This window comes from Carlito syrichta, unplaced genomic scaffold (assembly GCF_000164805.1).
Source record: "Carlito syrichta isolate Samal-C Ts95f unplaced genomic scaffold, Tarsius_syrichta-2.0.1 Scaffold307176, whole genome shotgun sequence".
In the NCBI taxonomy this organism is placed as follows: domain Eukaryota; kingdom Metazoa; phylum Chordata; class Mammalia; order Primates; family Tarsiidae; genus Carlito; species Carlito syrichta.
In genome coordinates this window covers 60,865-81,090 of record NW_007251272.1, presented here as the reverse complement: position 1 = coordinate 81,090, position 20,226 = coordinate 60,865, and the positions used below count along the sequence as shown (strand labels likewise).

At 37.4% G+C, this 20,226-nt stretch overlaps 1 protein-coding gene across 1 annotated transcript in view; it reads left to right on the top strand.

The window, feature by feature from the left end:
• The first annotated feature begins 269 nt into the window (after nt 1–269).
• PGM2L1 (phosphoglucomutase 2 like 1) overlaps nt 270–20,226 on the top strand; it is a 55,725-nt gene continuing 35,768 nt past the window's right edge. The window contains exon 1 of the mRNA XM_008063995.1: nt 270–724. Within this exon, the coding sequence (XP_008062186.1) occupies nt 614–724 (111 nt within the window). The 5' untranslated portion in view covers nt 270–613. The remainder of the gene's footprint in view (nt 725–20,226) is intronic.

The window sequence follows — 20,226 nt, the reverse complement described above, 5'->3', positions numbered from 1 at the left end:
CCCTTAGAAGGAGTTGGGGGCCTGCGCGCGCACTGGGGCTCGGCAGAGCTAGCATGGTGGCGGTTTGCTCGCGGTAGCCGTGAGGGTAGCTCGAGGAAAGGAGACGCAAGGAAGTGTGTGGGTTTGGTAACAAGGCAGCTTAAAAAATAAAAAGAGCCGTGCATCATTGCTTCGCTACCCGGCGGACCGCAAACTCGCACTGCTCCGGAGACGCGGGGAAGGCGTTCCCGGGCTCGCGCCTCGCGCCTCAGGGGCTTAAATCTCCGGAGGCGGGAAGGGGCGGGGCCGACGGCGCAAGGGCGGGGCCTAGGGCGGTGGCGGCTGCGGCGGGGGCAAGACCCAGACATCTGGGGACTGTTGTTCTCTTGTGGCGCGACCGCTTCAGTCAGTTCGCCCAGAGACCCGGACCTAGTCTGCTGGGAAGTAGGTAGCCATATCCCCCCCCCCTACTGGTCCCCAAACCAGCATCAGGAGCTGGCGCAAACACCCTGCGGTTGGTCTCCGATGCCCTTCAGTGAGGAGGGGACGACCGGACCCCGGTGAGCGCACCCCAGGCCCCCCCAGCTTGGTGTCTCCGCCAGCCCCCCGGCCTGCACACCCCAATCTGGCTACCATGGCTGAAAACACAGAAGGAGACCTGAACTCCAACCTGCTCCACGCCCCCTATCACACCGGGGACCCTCAGCTGGACACGGCCATCGGGCAGTGGCTCCTCTGGGATAAGGTGGGTACCTGGCGAGCCGGGCATCCGTCGCCGCCTCTCGCACACCTCCCTTACACGGTCTGCCCCACCCCGAGCCCCGCAGGCTTCGGAGGAGATGACTCGGGCCACTGGGTGGGGGCTCCGGAGCTGGGCTTTGCCACCCACCTCTGCTGGGGCTCCCTCCTTCGGACCATCTGAGCTGGGCAGCGACATCGCATCGCTTCCTTTTTCAGTGTGCTGAATTGCCGCCTCCCTTCCTGCCTGCCCCCCCTCACTCCTTTCCCTTCAAGTGAGTGTCATCTCTCTTTCTAAAAAAGAAGAAATTAACCATCATCATCAAGTTATACCCTTCACAGAACTATTTCCTTTCCCCCTTATTTCCCCTTGACTTCCTTCTCTGCAAACCTGAAAGTGGTTTCTGGCTCCCTTCCTGGGCGTTTCTAACCGCTATCCGCTTTAGTTCTTGTCTGGTGTGTTTCCACCTTTTGTTGCTAGGTAGTCTTTTGTCATTTCTCTGGTATCACCTTTTGCTCTTGAGAAAAGCAAGGGTTCCTCTTACCTCTTAATTCTTTCTCTTGCTTCTTTTCTGGAAGTATCTTGTTCGAAGAATCATGTTTTCCAGGTTTCATGTGATACTCCTGTTAGGGAATGGGTTTTGCTTTAACCATTTCTCCTCTGCTCCCCACACTTCTCCCGAAGTTATTGTGTGGCAATACTGTGATTATATCTTTTTATACTATTGTGATTAAATCTTTTGCAGGCATATAGGATGGATTTGTGATAACCAGAATCAAAATGCTATCTACTTTGTAAAAGAGGCCTCTGGTGGCTCCAACAGAGGAAGATAATCCAAGCTTTTGTTTTGTCACATGCATAAAACACATTTGTTGAAGTAGAGAGGGCAGCACATAAAAAATGGAATTAATGAGACTGAATTAAGGAATTTGTTGGTAGTATGTGAAATCATGTTGTACAATTGAATTTACTAAAGGATTAGCTTCTGAAAAAGTTTTATTTTTACTTTGTTCAGTCATTCATTCAGGAAAAAAAAAATACTGAGCACTGGGCTAATGTTCTGGGCCCTGTGAGACCCAAGAAATACTAGGGGTGAGAAAATAGAAAGGGTTGCCTTCAGTTAGCAAATAACACTGACCACAAATAAGCAATTCCAATGAGGTGCATGGTGTTCATTGGTCATATGCATCTTGGACATTCTAATTCTTCCAGTGGAATCTAAATCAATGGTCCCGGAACCTTAAAGTGCTTACAGAGATCTCCTGGAAATCTTAAAATGCAGATTCTGATTCTGAAGGACTGAGGTGGGGCCTGAGATTCTGCCTCAGTATGAATTTCCAGATGATACTAGTGCTTGGTCTGTGGACCACACTTGGAGTAGCAAGACTCTTTTTGTTCTCTTAAGGTACCAGTCTTATCTATACTTTTCCTAATTAGAGGCTCCTGATTGATTTTTAAAAGATTGGTGGAACACTTATTAATTGTCCATGCTATGCCTGTACATTGTTAGGATATACTGAGATATTTTTAAAAACAATAAAATGAACATTAGAAGCTAATGCTAGAGTAGTTTAGATAGCAAGCAAATGGTTTTTTAGGCAGTCGGTTCTTTTAGTGCAAAAGTATGAGTAAACTGTAGACTGGGATGGCCAAGGAAGACTTCATGAGAAGATGGTATACATATAAAAAGAATGAGGAGACACTTCATTGAAAGTGGAAGATAAATTCTTTTTTTTTTTTTTTTTTTGAGTTGGAGTCTCACTCTGTCGCCCAGACTTGAGTGCAGTGGCCGCTCCTGGCCACCGCAGCCTCGACCTGCTGGGCTCCGGTGATCCTTCCACCTCCGCCTTCCAAGTAGCCGGAATTACAGGCATGCGGCACCACACCTGGCTAATTTTTTTATTTATTGTAGAGATGAGGTCTCGCTGCCCAGGCAGGTCTCGAACCCGCGGGCTCAGGCAATTCACTCACCTCAGCCTCCCAAAGGCACGGGATTACAGGCTGAGCCACCGAGCCTGGCGATAAATTCTTAATTTATATTTAAAGTGCCCTCTACATATAAGGCACTGGCTGAAAACCTGTGGGAGATAGAAAGATGAGCTAGATATGGATCATATCTTCAAAGAACTTAGAAGGGAAGATAAAACACAAATATAGGGAACAAGTAATGAGTACCCTTAATAGAAGAATAGATTTAAGTAATGTTATTAATTACTTAATAGAAATGATAATTTATTCATTGATCCCTTAATGGGAGAAAATACTTCTAACTGGAAAACAAAAGCTGAGGTGTGTACTAGGGCAGCCATCCCCAATCTTTTTTTTGTGGAAGACAGTTTTTCCAGGGATGGTGGAGAGGGGAGGGTATATGTGCAGTCAACCTCACTGCTAATGTTAATCTGTATTTGTAGCCACTTCCCAGACATCTCATAAGGAGTTCACAACCTAGATTCCTTGTGTGCACAGCTCACAATAGCGTTTGCGCACCACTGATCTGACAGAAGGTGGAGTTCAGGCGGTTATGGGAGTGATGGGGAGTGGCTGTAAATACAGATGAAGAAGCTTCCCTTGCCTACCACTCACCTACTGCTGTGTGGCCCATTCCTAACAGGCCACGTGGCCCGGAGGTTGGGGATGCCTGTACTAGGGCACTGGAATTTAGAGTGCAGAAATGTAAAATAGATCAGACTTGTAGCATTTATTACATTACATGTTGATGGCACAAATTTCCCTTATGATTTAAATCTTTATTGTGATTTAAACCAGGCACAATGTCTCATGCTGTAATCTCAGCCACTTGGATTGGTAAAGCAGTGAGATTGCTTGAGACCAGGAGTTAGAGACTAGCCTGAACAACATAGCAAGACACCCCCATCTCTAAAATAATTAGAATAAAATAAAAATAAATCATTGTATGATGGAAAATACACTGATGAAGCACCTCTACAAAGGTTGTCTAGTTTCATTGTGTAGGGACTCAGAGAAGTTAACATATCCAGTTGTAAAATCTGGACTAGAACTTGGTCTGCCAGCTAGTTCAGTCAAATTTTTATACAAGTTTATATAACATTTCTTGTTCACATTTTTCTAATAATTAATTAATTTGGCGCTTAATCAGTGAAGAGTACAGAGTACATATGACTTTATTAATTTTGGGAAATGCTAGTACTTATTCCTTGAATTTATTTGTGTACTGTTTCAATCTTTATAAAATATTCAAAGTATTATTTGATAGTCACAGCAACAGTGTGTTAGGCAGTTAGTAGTTATCTCCATTTTACAAGTAAAGAAACTTAGGCCCAGAAAAGGAAAGTGACTTTTAAGTGATAAAATTGGGATTCACACCTAGATTGTCTGACTTTTACTCTAGATTTTTCACTGTAGTAGATACCATAAACCAAATATTTAATACATACTACTGACATCACAAACCAAGTTTCAAGGACCTCATTAAAACCATTTTATTGGCTTTTATAAAACTGGAATAGGATGTAATATACTGTAGAATAAATTGCCATGAATTTTTTTTTTTAAAGAGCTGAATTTGCTGCTCAACAGTTGCTTTGATCTCCTTGGCAACAATATTCTCCTTCTGTCCAAGAAATTCAGTACCTATAAATGAGTGTTTGAACTTTTCTTTCCTTTTAGAATTAAAAACCATTTCCCTTTTTATTTCCAAATTTCCTACATTTTCTCCTCAGTTTCTATCATTTTATTTTCAATTTATCTTGAAGAAATAAATGCTTATGATTTTTAAAAGATCATAAGGGTAAAAGATTATAATGGAAGCCAGTGCACCTCATTGCTTCTTCTCTTTCTCAGTTTGCTCCAAAAAAACAATTTTTAACACTTTTATTTTTAGTTATTTTCATGGTTACCATGAAAAGACTAAAAAATATGCTAGTACCACTATTTCTTGATTTATTTTAAGACTTTAGATATTATTTGTGAAATATATGCCTGTGCTATGAAAAATGGACTCACTCACACTATTCTCTATACCTTCTAGATTTTGATTGTTATGCTATTAGTCTTGGTGTTTCTTTTGAAAGTTTAAATAATATAATTGGTGCCAGCAAAGTTTACAGGACAGTAAGTCCAACTCACAAACTCAGAGTTCCCAACTGGCCATTCTGTTTAAGGGGAGACTGACAAAAAACACAAAACAGAGAAACAGAGATACACAAAAGCAGAGAAAACCCATGTCAACTTCCCAGAAAAATCTACAAATATTAATAACTAACTAAGGATCAAGCTATATGAAGGAAATGACTGCATTAAAAATAAGTTAAAACAATGGACTCAGAAAAAAAACTGAGATAAATCAGGAAACACAAGAAACTTAAAAATTTCTAATTAAATAAGACAAACAGGAAAAAAGAATGAGCTCTTGGAAATTAAGAAAAAACACTTGATTATATCCCACCCCTGCTAAATGCAATAGAAAATGTAAAAGTTAGCCGGGCTCGGTGGCTCAGCCTGTAATCCCACGCGTTTGGGAGGCTGAGGTGAGTGGACTGCCTGAACCCACGGATTCCAGACCCACCTGGGAAACTTGGCGAGACCTCATCTCTACAATTAAAAAAAAAAAAAAAAAAAAAGCCAGGCGTGGTAGCGCGCACCTGTAATTCCAGCTACTCGGAAGGCTGAGGTGGAAGGATGGCCGGAGCCCAGCAGGTCGAGGCTGCGGTGGCCAGGAGCGGCCACTGCACTCCAGTCTGGGCGACAGAGTGAGACTCCAACTCAAAGAAAATGTAAAAGTTAATGTTGAGGAATCATATAGCAAAAGGAAGTAGGAAATATGAGGAACGTTGACATAGAGCCACTACCCTAGGAGTCCAATATAAAGAAATCCTTGATGACAGCAGTGTACTAGTCCCACACTGGGCTTCCAGAAATATGTCTTAAAAAAGAACTCCAGAGGAAAACCCTCTCACTGAGTGAGAATTTTCCAGCCTTGTGTTGAGGACTAAGTATTTTACCTATGGCACGAGTCAGCAAGTGAAGGAATTTCTTAGCACCAACTGTGTGAGACCGTGGCACAGACACACTCAGACACGGGTGTAAAGGCAAGGAGGCTTTGCATACACATTTGTTGCTGACTTCTTGAGCTCTTTACTGCCAGAAGTATCACTAGTCTTGTGTGGGGTGCAGGTGACAGGACACTGAGGCCCTATAGGATGCAGCAGATAGCACCATGTTGTGACATGGCATCCATCACACAACACTGAGGGGCCTTGATGAAGAGTAGGCTACAGTGCATGGCCCAAAGCAGTATCCAGATTGGAGCTGTGCTCTCCAGGCCTTCCCAGAGCCAAAGGTTACACGGGGATAACACAGTGTACAGACATTTGACTCTGATTTGATGTACACGCACATGTTTTACACTAATGATCAGCCAACAAATATCAGCAAGATATATTCTAAACTAGACAAATGTGGCTATGTTGATGGCAGTCAACACTTGGAGTGCCAGGTGAATATTTGTGTGCGGATATCTAAAGCTTATCCAGCCAAAAAAAGAAAAAAATAATCTGTGCCATAAATAATAAAAAGCTGGAAAATGTTAGTAATATGGTGAAGATGGCGTGTTCTTTCTGTCAACAACATCAAAAGAAAGGAAGGGAGGGAGGGAGGGATGAGGGAAGGAGGCAGGAAGAAAGGAGGGAGCAAAGAAGGGGAAGGAAGGAATGAGCAAGGAAGGACAGACACACCTGAATAAATTATGGTCCAAAAATGAAGCAAACTAAAGTAGGACATGATTTTGAACGATTACTTGATGGAGCTTAAGGAAAAAACTTCCATTTGCTCTCACCACCTTTAGGTGACCCAAGGTATACCTGAAGAGAAGGATATTTAATCTGAGTCTACTACTGGGATCTATGCCGAACAGTATTTAGATGGTCTTGGCCTAGAGCTTATATTATTTTCAACTTTGACAATCCACTAGAAGATAAAACACAAGACTGGATTTTTTTATTGGGGTAAAAAGCACATAAGATTAAAGTTACCATCTTGGCCATTTTTGAGTGTATAATTAATTAGTGTTTTTAAGTACATTCACATTGTTGTGCAACAGATCTCTAGAAATTTTTCATCTTGCTAGACTAAAACTCTTTATCCATTAAACAAACCCCCCATTTCCTCCTTCCCTCAGTACCTGGCACCCACCATTCTACTTTCTGTTTCTATGTAATTTGTCTACTCTATGTACCTCATATAAATGGAGTCATATAGTATTTGCCTTTTGACCTGGTTATTTGATTAGCACAGTATCCTCAGAGTTCATCCATGTTGAAGACAAGATTTAATTTCTATTACAGAACAAAATGTAGATACTAACTTATTTCAAGTTTTAGCTTATTGAGCTTTGTTTCATGCTACTTTTTGACTTTCAGAAATTTGTTGAAATTGTATCCACTCCTCAGTACCCACTAACTACTTCCTCCAGTTCCTTTTGCATTGTGGGCTTAGTCCTTTTATTCCTTTATTATCACTGTAATAAGTTCTTAGGAGGAAGAGGAGACATGTTTGTCTTTCCTCATGAACATAAACTCTCTATTCTTTCATTTTTTTCAAATTAAAAATTTACTTGAAACTGGAAACAAGATGTCCTACAGTAGATTAGTGAATAAACAAACTGGTATATTTACACAATGGATTATTATTCAGTGATTAAAAGAAATAAGCCATCAAGCTACAAAAAGAAATGAGCTATTAAGCCATGAAAAAACATGGAGAAACCTTAAATGTAGATTTTTCTACTGAAAGAAGACGATGTGAAAAGGCTATATAATGTATTATTCCAACCGTGTGAAATCCTGAAAAAGGTAAAACCTTTTTTAAAAAGTAAAAATATCAGTGGCTATCAAGGAGTAGGGGAATAGGGAAGAATAGGTAGAGCACAAAGAATTTTGGGGGCAGTGAAGCTATTCTGTATGAGTGGATACATGTCAATTATACAATCATCAAAACCCCTAGAGCTTCACAACACCAAGAGTAAACCCTAATGTAAACTATGGGCTCTTGTTAATAATAATATATTGGATCACTTGCAACAAACATACCACCCTAATACAAGATGTTAATAATAGGGAAACTGAAAGAGGGCTACATGAGAACTTCCTATACTATCTACTCAATTTTCTATAAATGTACAACCACTCTATAAGTTGTCTGTTACTTTAATATATAGATAGATATATATGTATCTATATATACATATGTGTGTATATATAGAGAGAGATATCTATATCTCTCTCTCTATATATATATAATAGAAGGGAAAGGATTCATTATTAGAAAGCCCTTCCTTTTCCACTTGACAATTTTCACAAGAGGTATATTGGCTACTTCTACTTGTTATTTGGGAAACTTCATTGCCCTATTTTTTCTTTCACAAAATATTTTTTTGTTTAGTTCTTTCAAGTTTTCTAAAAGACCATTAGAAAGCCTATTTGGATATATCTTTGATCTAGAATTATTTTCCCTATGTTTTCCTCTCTTATTAAAAAAATCAGGGAACATGTAGAATCTAATAAAAAGGAATTTATCATCATTTGGTTATTATAGATTTTACTTAAAAGATAATTGAATCAACAAAAGAATATAATAATAATAATTATTATTATTATTATTATGAGTCAGAGTCTTGCTCTCTCACCCATGCTGGAGTACAGTGGCATGCCCATGGGCACTGCAGCCTCAACCTTCCAAGTAGCTGGAACTACAGATGTGTGCCACCATGCCCAGCTAATTTTTTGATTTATTGTAGAAACAAGGTCTCACCAAGTTGCCCAGGCTGGTCTCAAACCCCTGAACCCAGGCAGTCCTCTCACCTCGGCCTCCCAAAGTGCTGAGATTACAGGCTTGAGCCACTGCGCCCAGCAATGTAAATATTATTATATTTCATTAGCTTGGATTTTCATGGTCCTTCCCTGGATAATTTAAATTAGATTTATTTCATTTATCCTTTTGGAGAGACAGCATGATTTGCTTGTTGTATTGTTTTTATCTGACTCATATATCTGTTCTGTTTTTCAGAAATACTTTTCACTCAAAATGTTGATTAGTAATTTAGTGAAGATTTTACTAACAGTATTTGTTTTCATTAGTCAATTGCTCTGTGCATTACTGCTAATTAGTACTGAGGCTGCTGCCCTCTGGTGTTGGAAGTTAATGGAGAAAATAATCTATGCTGGTGTAGAGTAGATGAGACACTGAGTGGGACAGTGTCACCAATCCTGCATAGTAAGTTTTACATTAAGTAATTTGATCAGCATTGTATCTTACCAAGCAAAACTATGGAAAATATCATATTTAATGTCTGAAAGAATACAAAGATTATAATATTCTAAATTAAAAATAAAATATCTTGCAGATACAAATTAGTTTTCAACTCATTGGAACCTACCTTGTTAGACAATCTCTTTCATGTAAATAGGGTTTTGTCGTTTCTGCTTTAGCATTTTTTTCATGTCATATTCTCTGAAGCATTTCATAATGTATGTAAGTGAGAATTACAAAAAACTGAAATGCCCACCAATAGAGGAATGGTCGAATAAACTGGAACACCCTGCAATGAAAAAAAAAAAAATAACATAGATCTATAGGTATTAAAAGGACCTTCAAGATAGATATATAAATACTTAGGTATCTAGGTCTATACTTTTACCTTTTTATTTTATTGTAGTAAGAACACTTAACATATTTACAGGTGTACTACTACAGTACTGTTAACTATAGGTACAATGTTATACAGCAGATCTCTAAAGTTTATTCATCTTGTTGCACTGCACCTTTTTGCCCACTGATTAGCTTCTTGCCTTTTCTCCCTTCCCCCCAAACTCTGGTAACCACCATTCCACTCTTAGATTCTATAAACTTAATTTTAGATGCCTCATGTAAGTGAAACCAAGCAGTATTTGTCTCTCTGCTCAAGGTATAAGTGAAATAAACAAGTTATAGAACATCATGTACCGTCTGAAAAATAGTTAAAACAAAACTGCCTTTTATAAATATATAGATATGTAGGTAAAGGTCTGGAAGAGAAGATTATAAACAGTAAGTAATGCCCTTAAGGGAGGAGTCTGAGAATGAGGGTAATCGTCAAAGATGTTTGTAGCTTTATATGTATTATTAGTAAATTTTAAATAAGAGAAATGTAATAATATGGTTCATAATTAATAATTAAAAATATAATTTAAAACATAAACATTAAGTGGTCAACTGTCTGATATTGGCTTTTAAGAGAAACAAGAGTTCAAAGTCAAAAAGACTTTTAGTAAGAAGTAGAATTTGAGCTGGGCCTTAAAGGATAAGTAGGATAGGAATAGATAATGAATATGGGGCAGAAAATTTAAAGCGGGAGGGAAAATAAAATAATACAATGGAAGATGACACTGATCAGGAAAGTGAAACTGAGCAGGAGACATGCAGGAACAATGAAGAGATTTCTTTTTTAACTCAGGTATAGCATATGTACTACTATGGCAGGTAAGAATAGGTGGAGGAAAACTAGTGTTTATTGAGGAAATATGTTTATTGAGGGGGGACATGATATTAGATGCTTTCATGTAGAGAGTCTCTTAATCCTCCAGGGCTGTTTGAGATAGTTACTCTTGTTTTTAAAACCTATACACAAACCCAGGCTCAGAGAAGTGAATTTGAATTCAAAAAGGGATCTGATCCCACTCTTTCTGACTTTTACATTTGTTGTAATTAGAATTGAACTCTATTGCCAGGTGTGGTGGCTCATGCCTATAATCCCAGCACTTTGGGAGACCGGGAGTCCTGGGGTTCGAGACCAGCCTGGACAACTTGGTGAGACCTTGTCTTTACAATAAATCAAAATAATTATCCAGGCATGATGGTGCATGTCTGTGCTTCCAGCTACTTGAAAGACTGAGACAGAAGGATTACCTGAGCCCTGCAGGTCGAGGCTGTGGTGGCCATGAACATGCCACTGCACTCCAGCCTGAGTGACAGAGTGAGACTCCTACTCAAAAAAAAAAAAAAGAATTGGACTCTATTGCTGATTCTTGACTGATTAATCTGGCTGAAGTATGTAATTAAGATGAGATGGGCCGGGCTTGGTGGCTCAGCCTGTAATCCCAGCACTTGGGGAGGCTGAGCTGAGTGGATTGCCTGAGCCTGTGGATTTGAGACCAGCCTGGGCAACTTGGCAAGACCTTGTCTCTAGAATAAATCAAAAAAATTAGCCAGGCGTGGTAGGATCGCCTGAGCCCAGCAGGTCGAGGATGCGGTGGCCGTGAGCATGCCACTGCACTCCAGTCTGGGCGATAGACTGAGACTCCAACTCAAAAAAAAATGTTAATATAAAAGTGTCACATAAAGATGTGTTTATAGAACCTTTTAAGGAAACTAAGAAAGAAGTAGTGAGACCTACTAACAAATTGATTTTTCTCTTCTTTTTAAAAAAACAGAGAATGGTAAACAGATTCCATTTTGTTGAATAATATATCTTGCTAAATTTGAATCAGATCTTTCTAAGGAAATAAACAAATTACAGGTAGAGTTTAAATTTCCATGTCCATTTCTCCAATCCCATTCTTCTTCCTTCTTTCTTTCCTCAAAGTAACCAAGACATATCTAGGAATATTAGAATTATTCAGTTAAAAAAATCATTTTGTTTTTCATTTAAATAAAGATAAACCAGGAAGTTAAACAGCTCCTTTAAAAAAAAATCACTGAAAACTATTTCAATGCCAGAAAATAACTCAAGTAAATCAAATATGAAATATTCATTAGTATATAACTTTTGAAAATGTGAGTGCTAATAACTTATCCCTAGATAGCACATTATACGATTTTCAGAAGCTGTAGTTCCTTAACAAAATGCAAGTCAACAATAGAATGACATAGCAAATACAGCTTAAGAAATTCTCTAATTAGCAGTTTCATACTTCACAAAGATAACAAGTTCCATTTGTGGCTTCTATAAAAGTTTACACTTATACAATATAAATGATTTAACTTCCTCTCCCTCAAATATCAAATGACTTTTACATAATTATAAGGAAAAACTTAAAAGTGAGAGAGAGTTGATATTATATTACAATTCAAACAAACATGAATCTATTTTTGTAATTTGCATGTCTTTAAAAAAATTACTGCTTCATAAAGCCTCTGAGGATGCACATCTTTCAAGTGTTGGACTTTTAACATTGAATTCCAAATGTTTTACAGAGAGGAAATGAAAACACCATCAAATATTGTTTGCCACTAATTTATACATTATAAGACAAAACACTGTTCATCTGGATTTAGTTATGTTTCCTCTACTCCAACATCAGTTTCAAATAGAACTTTTCTATATACTCTTTTCGTAAGTCAGGTTTAATGAGGTATAATTTACATTTACATAATTGACAGTAAGTTTCAACCTTTTAGGTGTTCAACTTAAAGAATTTTGATAAATATACAGTTGTATAACCAACACCACAATCAAGATGTAGAATATTTCTGTCACTGCAAAAAACTCCCTACTGCCCTTTTATAGTGAATCTCCTCCTTTCAGCTTCTGACAACCACTGATCTAATTTATGCCCTGTCATAGTAATTGTTTTAAATTGAGATATGATTCACACAACATAAAATTATAAAACTCACCATTTTAAAGCATCACTGGGTTTCAGTATATTCAAAAATTTGTCCAATCATTGCTGTGATCTACCCCAGGACATTTTTACAACTTTGGTACCAAATATTTTAATTACCCCAATGTGAAACCCCATCCCCATCAGTAGTCACTCCTCATTCCTTCCTCCCCTCAGCTCTTGGCAGCCATGAATCTATTTTATGTCTCTATGGATTTGTTTACTCTGGACATTTCATAAAAATGGAAAGATGTAACTTGTGACTTTTTGAGTTTGGGTGCTTTGACTTAGCATGTTTTCAAGGTTCACTCATGTTGTAGCATAAATCAGTATTCCTTAATTCCTTTTTATTGCCCAACATATTCCATTATATGGATATACCCCATCTTGTTTATCTAGTCATTAGTTGATAAGTATTTGGATTGTTTTCATTTTTTGGCTATTATGAGTAATGCTGCTTCAAAATTCATGTATTTGTTATATAAACATATGTTTTCAGTTCCCTTGGGGATATGCCTAGATGTTAAGTTGTTGGATGTTTAACTTTTGGATCAAAAGTTAAACTTTTCGAGAAAATGTTTAACTTGTTGAGGAAATGTCAAACTGTTTTCCAAATCAGCTACACCATTTTGCATTCCCATTACCAGTATATGAGAGCTTCGGTTTCTCTACATCTTTGCCAACATTTGTTCTTGCCCATCTTTTTTATTATAGCCATCCTAGTAGGTGTAAAATGGTATATCATTGTAGTTTTGATTTGCATTTTCCTAATGACATTAGGTATGTGACTGTTGGTTATTTGTATAACTAACTTCTTCAGAGAAAAGTCTCCTTTTCCCTTTTTTTTTTTTGAGTTGGAGTCTCACTCTGTCATCCAGGCTGGGGGGCAGTGGCACGCTCACGGCCACCACAGCCTCGACCTGCTGAGCTCAGGTGATCCTTCTGCCTCAGCCTTCCAAGTAGCTGGAACTACAGGCATGCACCACATGCTCAGCTAATTTTTAATATATTGTAGAAATGAAGTCTCACCACATTGCCCAGGCTGGTCTCGAACTCACGGGCACAGGCACTCCTCTCACCTCGGCCTCCCAAAGTGCTGGGATTATAGGCATGAGCCACCACGCTTTGCCCCTTTTCCCATTTTTTTAACTGAATTGTCTTTTTACTGTTGAGTTATAATAGTTCTTTATTGTTACTGCTGTTTGATTTTACAGAAAGTATACAGTACATAGACTTTGTTGTGTCTAGCTTCCTTCACTTAATAGTGCTCTTGTGAGATCTGTCCATTTTGTTGCCTGTATTGGTAGTTTGTTCTTTTTTTTATTGCTGAGTAGTATTCTATCATGTAGATGTACAGCAATTTTTTATTCATTCACCAGTTGATGGACACTAGGTTTTGAGTATTATTAATAAATATGCTATTAAAATTCATGTATAGTTCTTTGTGTGAACATGTTATATTCCTCTTGGGTAAATGCCTAGAGTGGAATTACTATTCATAATTTGCTGGTAATTTTTTGTGATTATTGGTTGTTAAATGTTGTCAAATGCTTTATCTGTATTCACTGAGATATTCAATGTTGTTGTTTTACTTTTAGTTTGTGATATAATAAATTTTGAATGTTGATCCAATTTATATTCCTCAGATTAATACCTCTTGGCCATGATGTATTTTTATATATTTTGTTAGGGATTTTTTTGTAAATATCTGTTGGATTTTTGAATTAGAATTATGCTGGTCTTATAAAATGAGTCGAACTGTTCCCTGCTCTATTTTCTGAAAGAGTTTTTGTATGATTAGCATTATTTCTTCTTTAAATGTTTCATAGGATTTGCCATCAAAACTATCTGGACCTGAAATTTTCTTTATGAAAAGCTTTTTGAGGACAAACTCAATATCTTTAATAGATATAGGTCTATTCAGACTGAATTTCATTAACTTTCATAGTCTATTTTGAGTTAATATTATAACACTTCTTATAAATTATAGTACCACTTATAAATTCTAGCAACAGTGTGGGTTTATTTTACCACCAGTACTACCTCCATTCTTTATCATTTGTATCACATCTGTAAGATGATATTACAATTTTTGCTTTAATCGAGCCTATATTTTTTAAAGAAATTAAGAAAAAAAAATTTTTTTTTTTTTTTGAGTCGAAGTCTCACTCTCTCGCCCAGACTGGAGTGCAATGGCCGCTCCTGGCCACCGCAACCCCGACCTCCTGGGCTCCGGCGATCCTTCCGCCTCAGCCTTCCAAGTAGCTGGAACTACAGGCGCGCGCTACCATGCCCGACTGATTTTTGATTTATTGTAGAGATGAGGTCTCACCACGTTGCCCAGGCAGGTCTCGAACCCGCGGGCTCAGGCAATCCACTCACCTCAGCCTTCCAAAGTGTGGGATTACAGGCTGAGCCACCGAGTCCAGCTGAAAAAATAATTTTAAAAATATTTATCCAGGTATCTACTCTTTTCCGGTGTTCTTCTTTCCTCCCCCAAAATTCAAGTTTTGTTTGTTTGTTTTTGAGTTGGAGTCTCACTCAGTCGCCCAGGCTGGAGTGCAGTGGCACACTCACGGCCACCCCAGCATTGACCTGCTGGGCTCCAGTGATCCTTCCAAGTAACTGGAACTATAGGCGTGCATTACCACTCCTGGCTAAAGTTTTTAAATAGTATTATTTTCCTTCAATCTGAAAAATTTCCTTTAGAATTTATTATAATACAAGTCTTCTGGCAATGAAGTCTCTTAGTTTTTAAAAATACATATATTAGCTTTATTGGTATTGTTTTATAAGTCTGTAAAGCTCTTTTAAATGTATTTTTAATCTTTTTCTCTCTGTGCTTTATATTGGATAATTCCTATTGAACTGTCTTCCAGTTAAATAACCCTTTCCTCTTTTATCCTCATTCTGCTATTCAGACCATCAGTGAATTTTTAATTTCAGACGTTGTGTTTTTCTGTTCTAAAATTTTCACTTAGTTCTTTTTTATAGTTTCTATTTGTCTTCTGAAATGTCTCATCATTTCCTTCATTGCGAGTATATTTTCCTTAAAGTCACTGAGCGTAGGTAATAGCCACATTAAAATCCTTGTCTGCTAATCGCTGTTGTTTGGCTGTCTTGGAGTTGGTCACCATTGATTATCTTTACTTTTGAGAATGGTCCACATTTTTCTGATTCTTCATTTGTCTGGTAATTATGAGTTGTATCATGGACAGTGTAAATATTATATTGTGGAGACCCTGGATTGATTCTGTTTTTCCTTAGGAGAGTGATTTTGTTTGTTTGTTTGTTTGTTTTAGCAGGAAATTAACTTGTATTCAAACTGCAAATTCTGTTAGGATGCTGTTCAAGTGTCAGTTTTTTTCTATTATTCGTAGCTGAAGTCTGTCCCACACATTTGTAGTAGAGAGATCAGCCAGAGATTTGGGCAGAGTTTACACACAGAATGTGGGGTTCTCCCTCCCAACTCTTTCCTTTCTGAACATATTCTCCAGTGGCTGTGTTTGCCCTGAACTCTGTGCTCTGGTTCTTCAGGCCATAAGAACTGTGGGATTTTCATTGGTGTTTTAGCCACTGCTCATGCCTCTGACTGCTACCTGCCCTCAAAGTAAAAGCCATAAAAATGGGAAACTCACCCTGTGCTGGTTCCATCTCCCAATGTTAACTCCCTTCTAGAATCAAGCCTGCTTTTGTTCACTCTGTTATCTTTAGGTCTTTGTGGGTTTTGGTTTTGTTTGTTTTTGTACTTTGTTTAGAGTTTCTCATTGTTATCTATGGGAAGGTCAGATATGGTTGGAGTTTACTTGACCATACAGGAAGCAAATGGTACATGATATTTTTTATGCTATTTAAAATTATTTTTTTCTGTTTGCTGATATACAAAAATACAATTTACTTTTGTATATTGACCGTGTATCCAGAAGCTCTACTACCTACTATATCCTAACATTAATTCAAAAAATTATTTACTGTTTTGAACTTTTTTTCTTTTTTTTAGAGATATGGTATGACCTTGACCATCTGAGCTTAAAGTGATCTTCCTGTCTCAGCCTCCCAAGTAGCCAGGACAAGCCAAGACATACCTGCTGTTTTTGTTGTTGTTGCTGTTGTTTTGTGGTGTTTTTTTTTGTTTTTGTTTTTTTGTAGAAATGGGATCTCACTATGTTACCCAGGTTGGTGTAAAACTCCTGGCCTCAAGCAATCCTTCCACATCAGTTTTCCAGAGTACTGGGATTACAGGTGTGAGCCACTGCACTTGCCTTGTTTTGGATTTTTTAATGTACCAAATCATTTCATCTGAAAAATATAGGGTTTTTTTTCAGTTCTTGTACTTTTTGACTCTCTTTTTTTGTTTTACAACTTTAGTTATGACTACAGGTTTTATCTTTTTCCTTCTTTTTCTTATATTTTCTTTTTTTATATAGCAGCCATTATCACCCTTCTTTATTAGAATCAGAAGTTCATTTCTATACCTTATGTTCTAAGAGTTAAAAATCTATCCATATATTTTTAGTTTTATTTAGAGATGTAGATTTTTGTACAAATTATTTGTACAAGGAGTACTGTCAGGGAAAAGTTTTAAGAAAGTGAGAAAATTACAGATAGGGAAGAGAAAGAACTAAGCAAGGGTATAGATTTGTGTGAAATTGAATCACAACCTGATTCTGTGGTGCTGTGGAATTAATTATACTTCAAAGTTATACTCCTGCATTAGACAATCATTGGCAGTAGGACAAAGGAGGAAAAGTGTGTGTAACCCCCTGGTACTCTGCACAAGGAGACTCCAGTCATCCCAGAGTTTTTTTTTTAATTGTTAATCTTCAATTTTTATTATTGAAATATATTTATCCTTTAAAATTCCCTTTTAGAACTTCATTTCATCCTTTCTTTTTTCTTTTTTTGAGTTGGATCTCACTCTGCTGCCCAGGCTGGAGGGAAGTGGCACGTTCCTGGCCACTGCTGCCTCAACCTGCTGGGCTCCGGTGATCCTCCGCCTCAGTCTTCCAAGTAGCTGGAACTACGGGTGCGCACTACCACACCTGGCTAATTTTTTTGACTTATTGTAGAGATGAGGTCTCACCAAGTTACCCAGGCGGGTCTTGAACCTGCGGGCTCAGGAAATCCACTCACCTTAGCCTCCCAAAGCGCGGGATTACAGGCTGAGCCACCGAGCCCGGCTCATTTCATTCTTAAAATGAATGCTTGTCATTAATGTTAAGCCTTTTCAATATGCACTTTCTCCTTAGGTACTGCTTTAACTTGTATCCATAAGGTTTTCTTATGTAGTATTTTCATTATTTTAGTTAAAAATATTTTCTAATTGCCATTATTTCTTCTTTGGTCCTTGTGTTATTTAGATGTTATCCAATGCCTTTATCTAGCTCTTAGATAATACAAGGATTTTTAAAACACTAACTATACTTACTTTATATATTTTAATTCAATATTTTAAAAACCCTACCATATATTCATTTTACAGTCAATGTTTATATAGAGTTATCTATATCATTGTCCTTCATTTTTTCTTGTTTTTGAAACTCAGACCTTCCATTTGGGATCATTTTACTTCTGGTTGAAATACATTTATCCTTTATAATTCCCTTTTAGAACTTCATGATGTTGAACTCTTAGATTTTGTCTGAAAATGTGTTTACTTTATTGTATTTCTTTTTCTTTTTTTTTTTTTTTGAGTTGGAGTCTCACTCTGTCACCCAGACTGGAGTGCAGTGGCCGCTTCCGGCCACCGCAGCCTTGACCTGCTGGGCTCCGGCAATCCTTCCACCTCAGCCTTCCGAGTAGCCGGAACTACAGGCGTGTGCTACCATGCCTGGCTGATTTTTTGATTTATTGTAGAGATGAGGTCTCGCTGCCCAGGTGGGTCTTGAACCTGCAGACTCAGGCAATCCACTCACCTCAGCCTCCCAAAGGCACGGGATTACAGGCTGAGCCACCGAGCCTGGGCTTTATTGTATTTCTTGCAAGATACTTTTGCTGGTTATATAAAGCTAAATTGGTATTTTAAAAATTTCAGTGCATTAAAGATATCATTTCATTTACAATTTTTACACTGTTGCCACTCAACAGTGCTTGAAAAGTCAATTTAGTATTACTGTCATTCCTTTGAAGATTTTTTTTTCTTCCTCTAATCCCTTCTTTTACAATTTTCTCTTTGCTTGACTTTCTAATGAGTAACTGTAATGTTTCTAAGGATTTTTGTTTAATCTAACTCCATAGTTCCCAGCTCTTCTTATTGTATACTATTTCTACAATATTCTCTTTCCTTTTTTTCTGGGCATCTTCTTAAAGGTATGCTATACCTTCACATTGTATCTTCTATGTCTCTCATCTTCTCTTCTGTATTTTCTATTATTTTGTCTTTCCATGCTTTACTTTTCTTCTGGTCTATCTTCCAATTCACTAATACCCTCTTCAACTATGTCTGATATGCTACATAATTTATCCACTGAGCTTTTAATTCAAATTTCTGCATATCCATATCTTATTTATATAAGTTCCATTTGAATTTAAAATTTATTTTCTAGGTAAACTGTATAGTTTATAGTTCCTGGCAGATTCCAGCTTTTTATTTCATTAAGCATAAACAACATCGTTGTTTTGTGGTCTACATCTGATAATTTTAATATCTTGATGTTTTTGCAGGTCTCTGGTTTCTACTAATTCTCACTCATAATACCGAGTTTCAGTATGTATCTACTTATTTTAGATTATGTGCTGGATGTTACATTTAAAAGATCTGTAGAACATTTTTTGATGTTAAAGGTATGAGTGACTTCTTCCAGTAAGGATTTTCATTTGCTTCTTCCAGGCACCTTAAACCAAGTTCAAAGCTTGTGGTTCTCTGACTGACCCAGACTATTTAGACTTAAGCTGTAATTCTGGGTTTCTCTCTTTTTTATTTGCTGTCACCCTTAGAATGAAGCTCATTGGCTTCTAGCTCCCTGTTAAACTTATCAGCTTGTGCAAGCCTTGGGTGAAAAATGGAATCTTGTTTTAATTTTCATTTCCTTAGTTACTAGAAAGAGATTATTGGATGGGGAAGCAGTGGTTGGTGTGCTGGGTGTAGATACAATTTGAAACTCAGTAAGTCTAATTTTGAACTCATTATCTCTCTATTCTCAACTTGCTCCTCACCCTCCTCCCTCTGCAATTCAATTCCCACTCATCTTTCACTTTTCAGTTCAGATATTATTTTCTCCAGTTAGCTTTCCCTGACTTGCTCTCTATCCTTAAATCCATTCTGGGTTAGAGACTTACCCCATGTACTCCTATAGCACCCAGAACTCACTCTTCTTTTAGTACCTTTCATATTCTGATTCTGTATGGTAATTGCCCATTTACTGATCTTTATACCTCTTTAGAACTTGAACTTTGTAAGGGCAGAGACAGTTCCCTCTTGTTCCCTATAGTATCTCTTGTGCCAGGTTTTATAGATAGGTGCTTTTTTTAAGTAATTCAACAAACATTTGTTGAGTAACTAATAGTTCAGGCACTATTCTCAGTGCTGAAGATGTAATAATAATTAAAAAAGGAAATTTATATTATATATCACATGTATAATATATAATGGAGTGATTTCATTGATCCTGTATTTGTCATTTACTTTATCCTCAGAGAAAAATATGACATTATTTGTCCTTAGGCCTTTATCTTAAAATATATGTATACACATAATTAGGAAATTAATTTCTGTTGGGGATTCTTATGTTTGATTATAAGACAACTTAAACACTCTAATATTTTCTTTCGCTACTGTTTACTTTTCCTGAAAGAACATGGCTATTTTGTCAGTATCATAAATTGTAATTAGCAAATATATGGTAGGGTTTTTAAAATATTGAATTAAAATATATAAAGTAAGTATAGTTA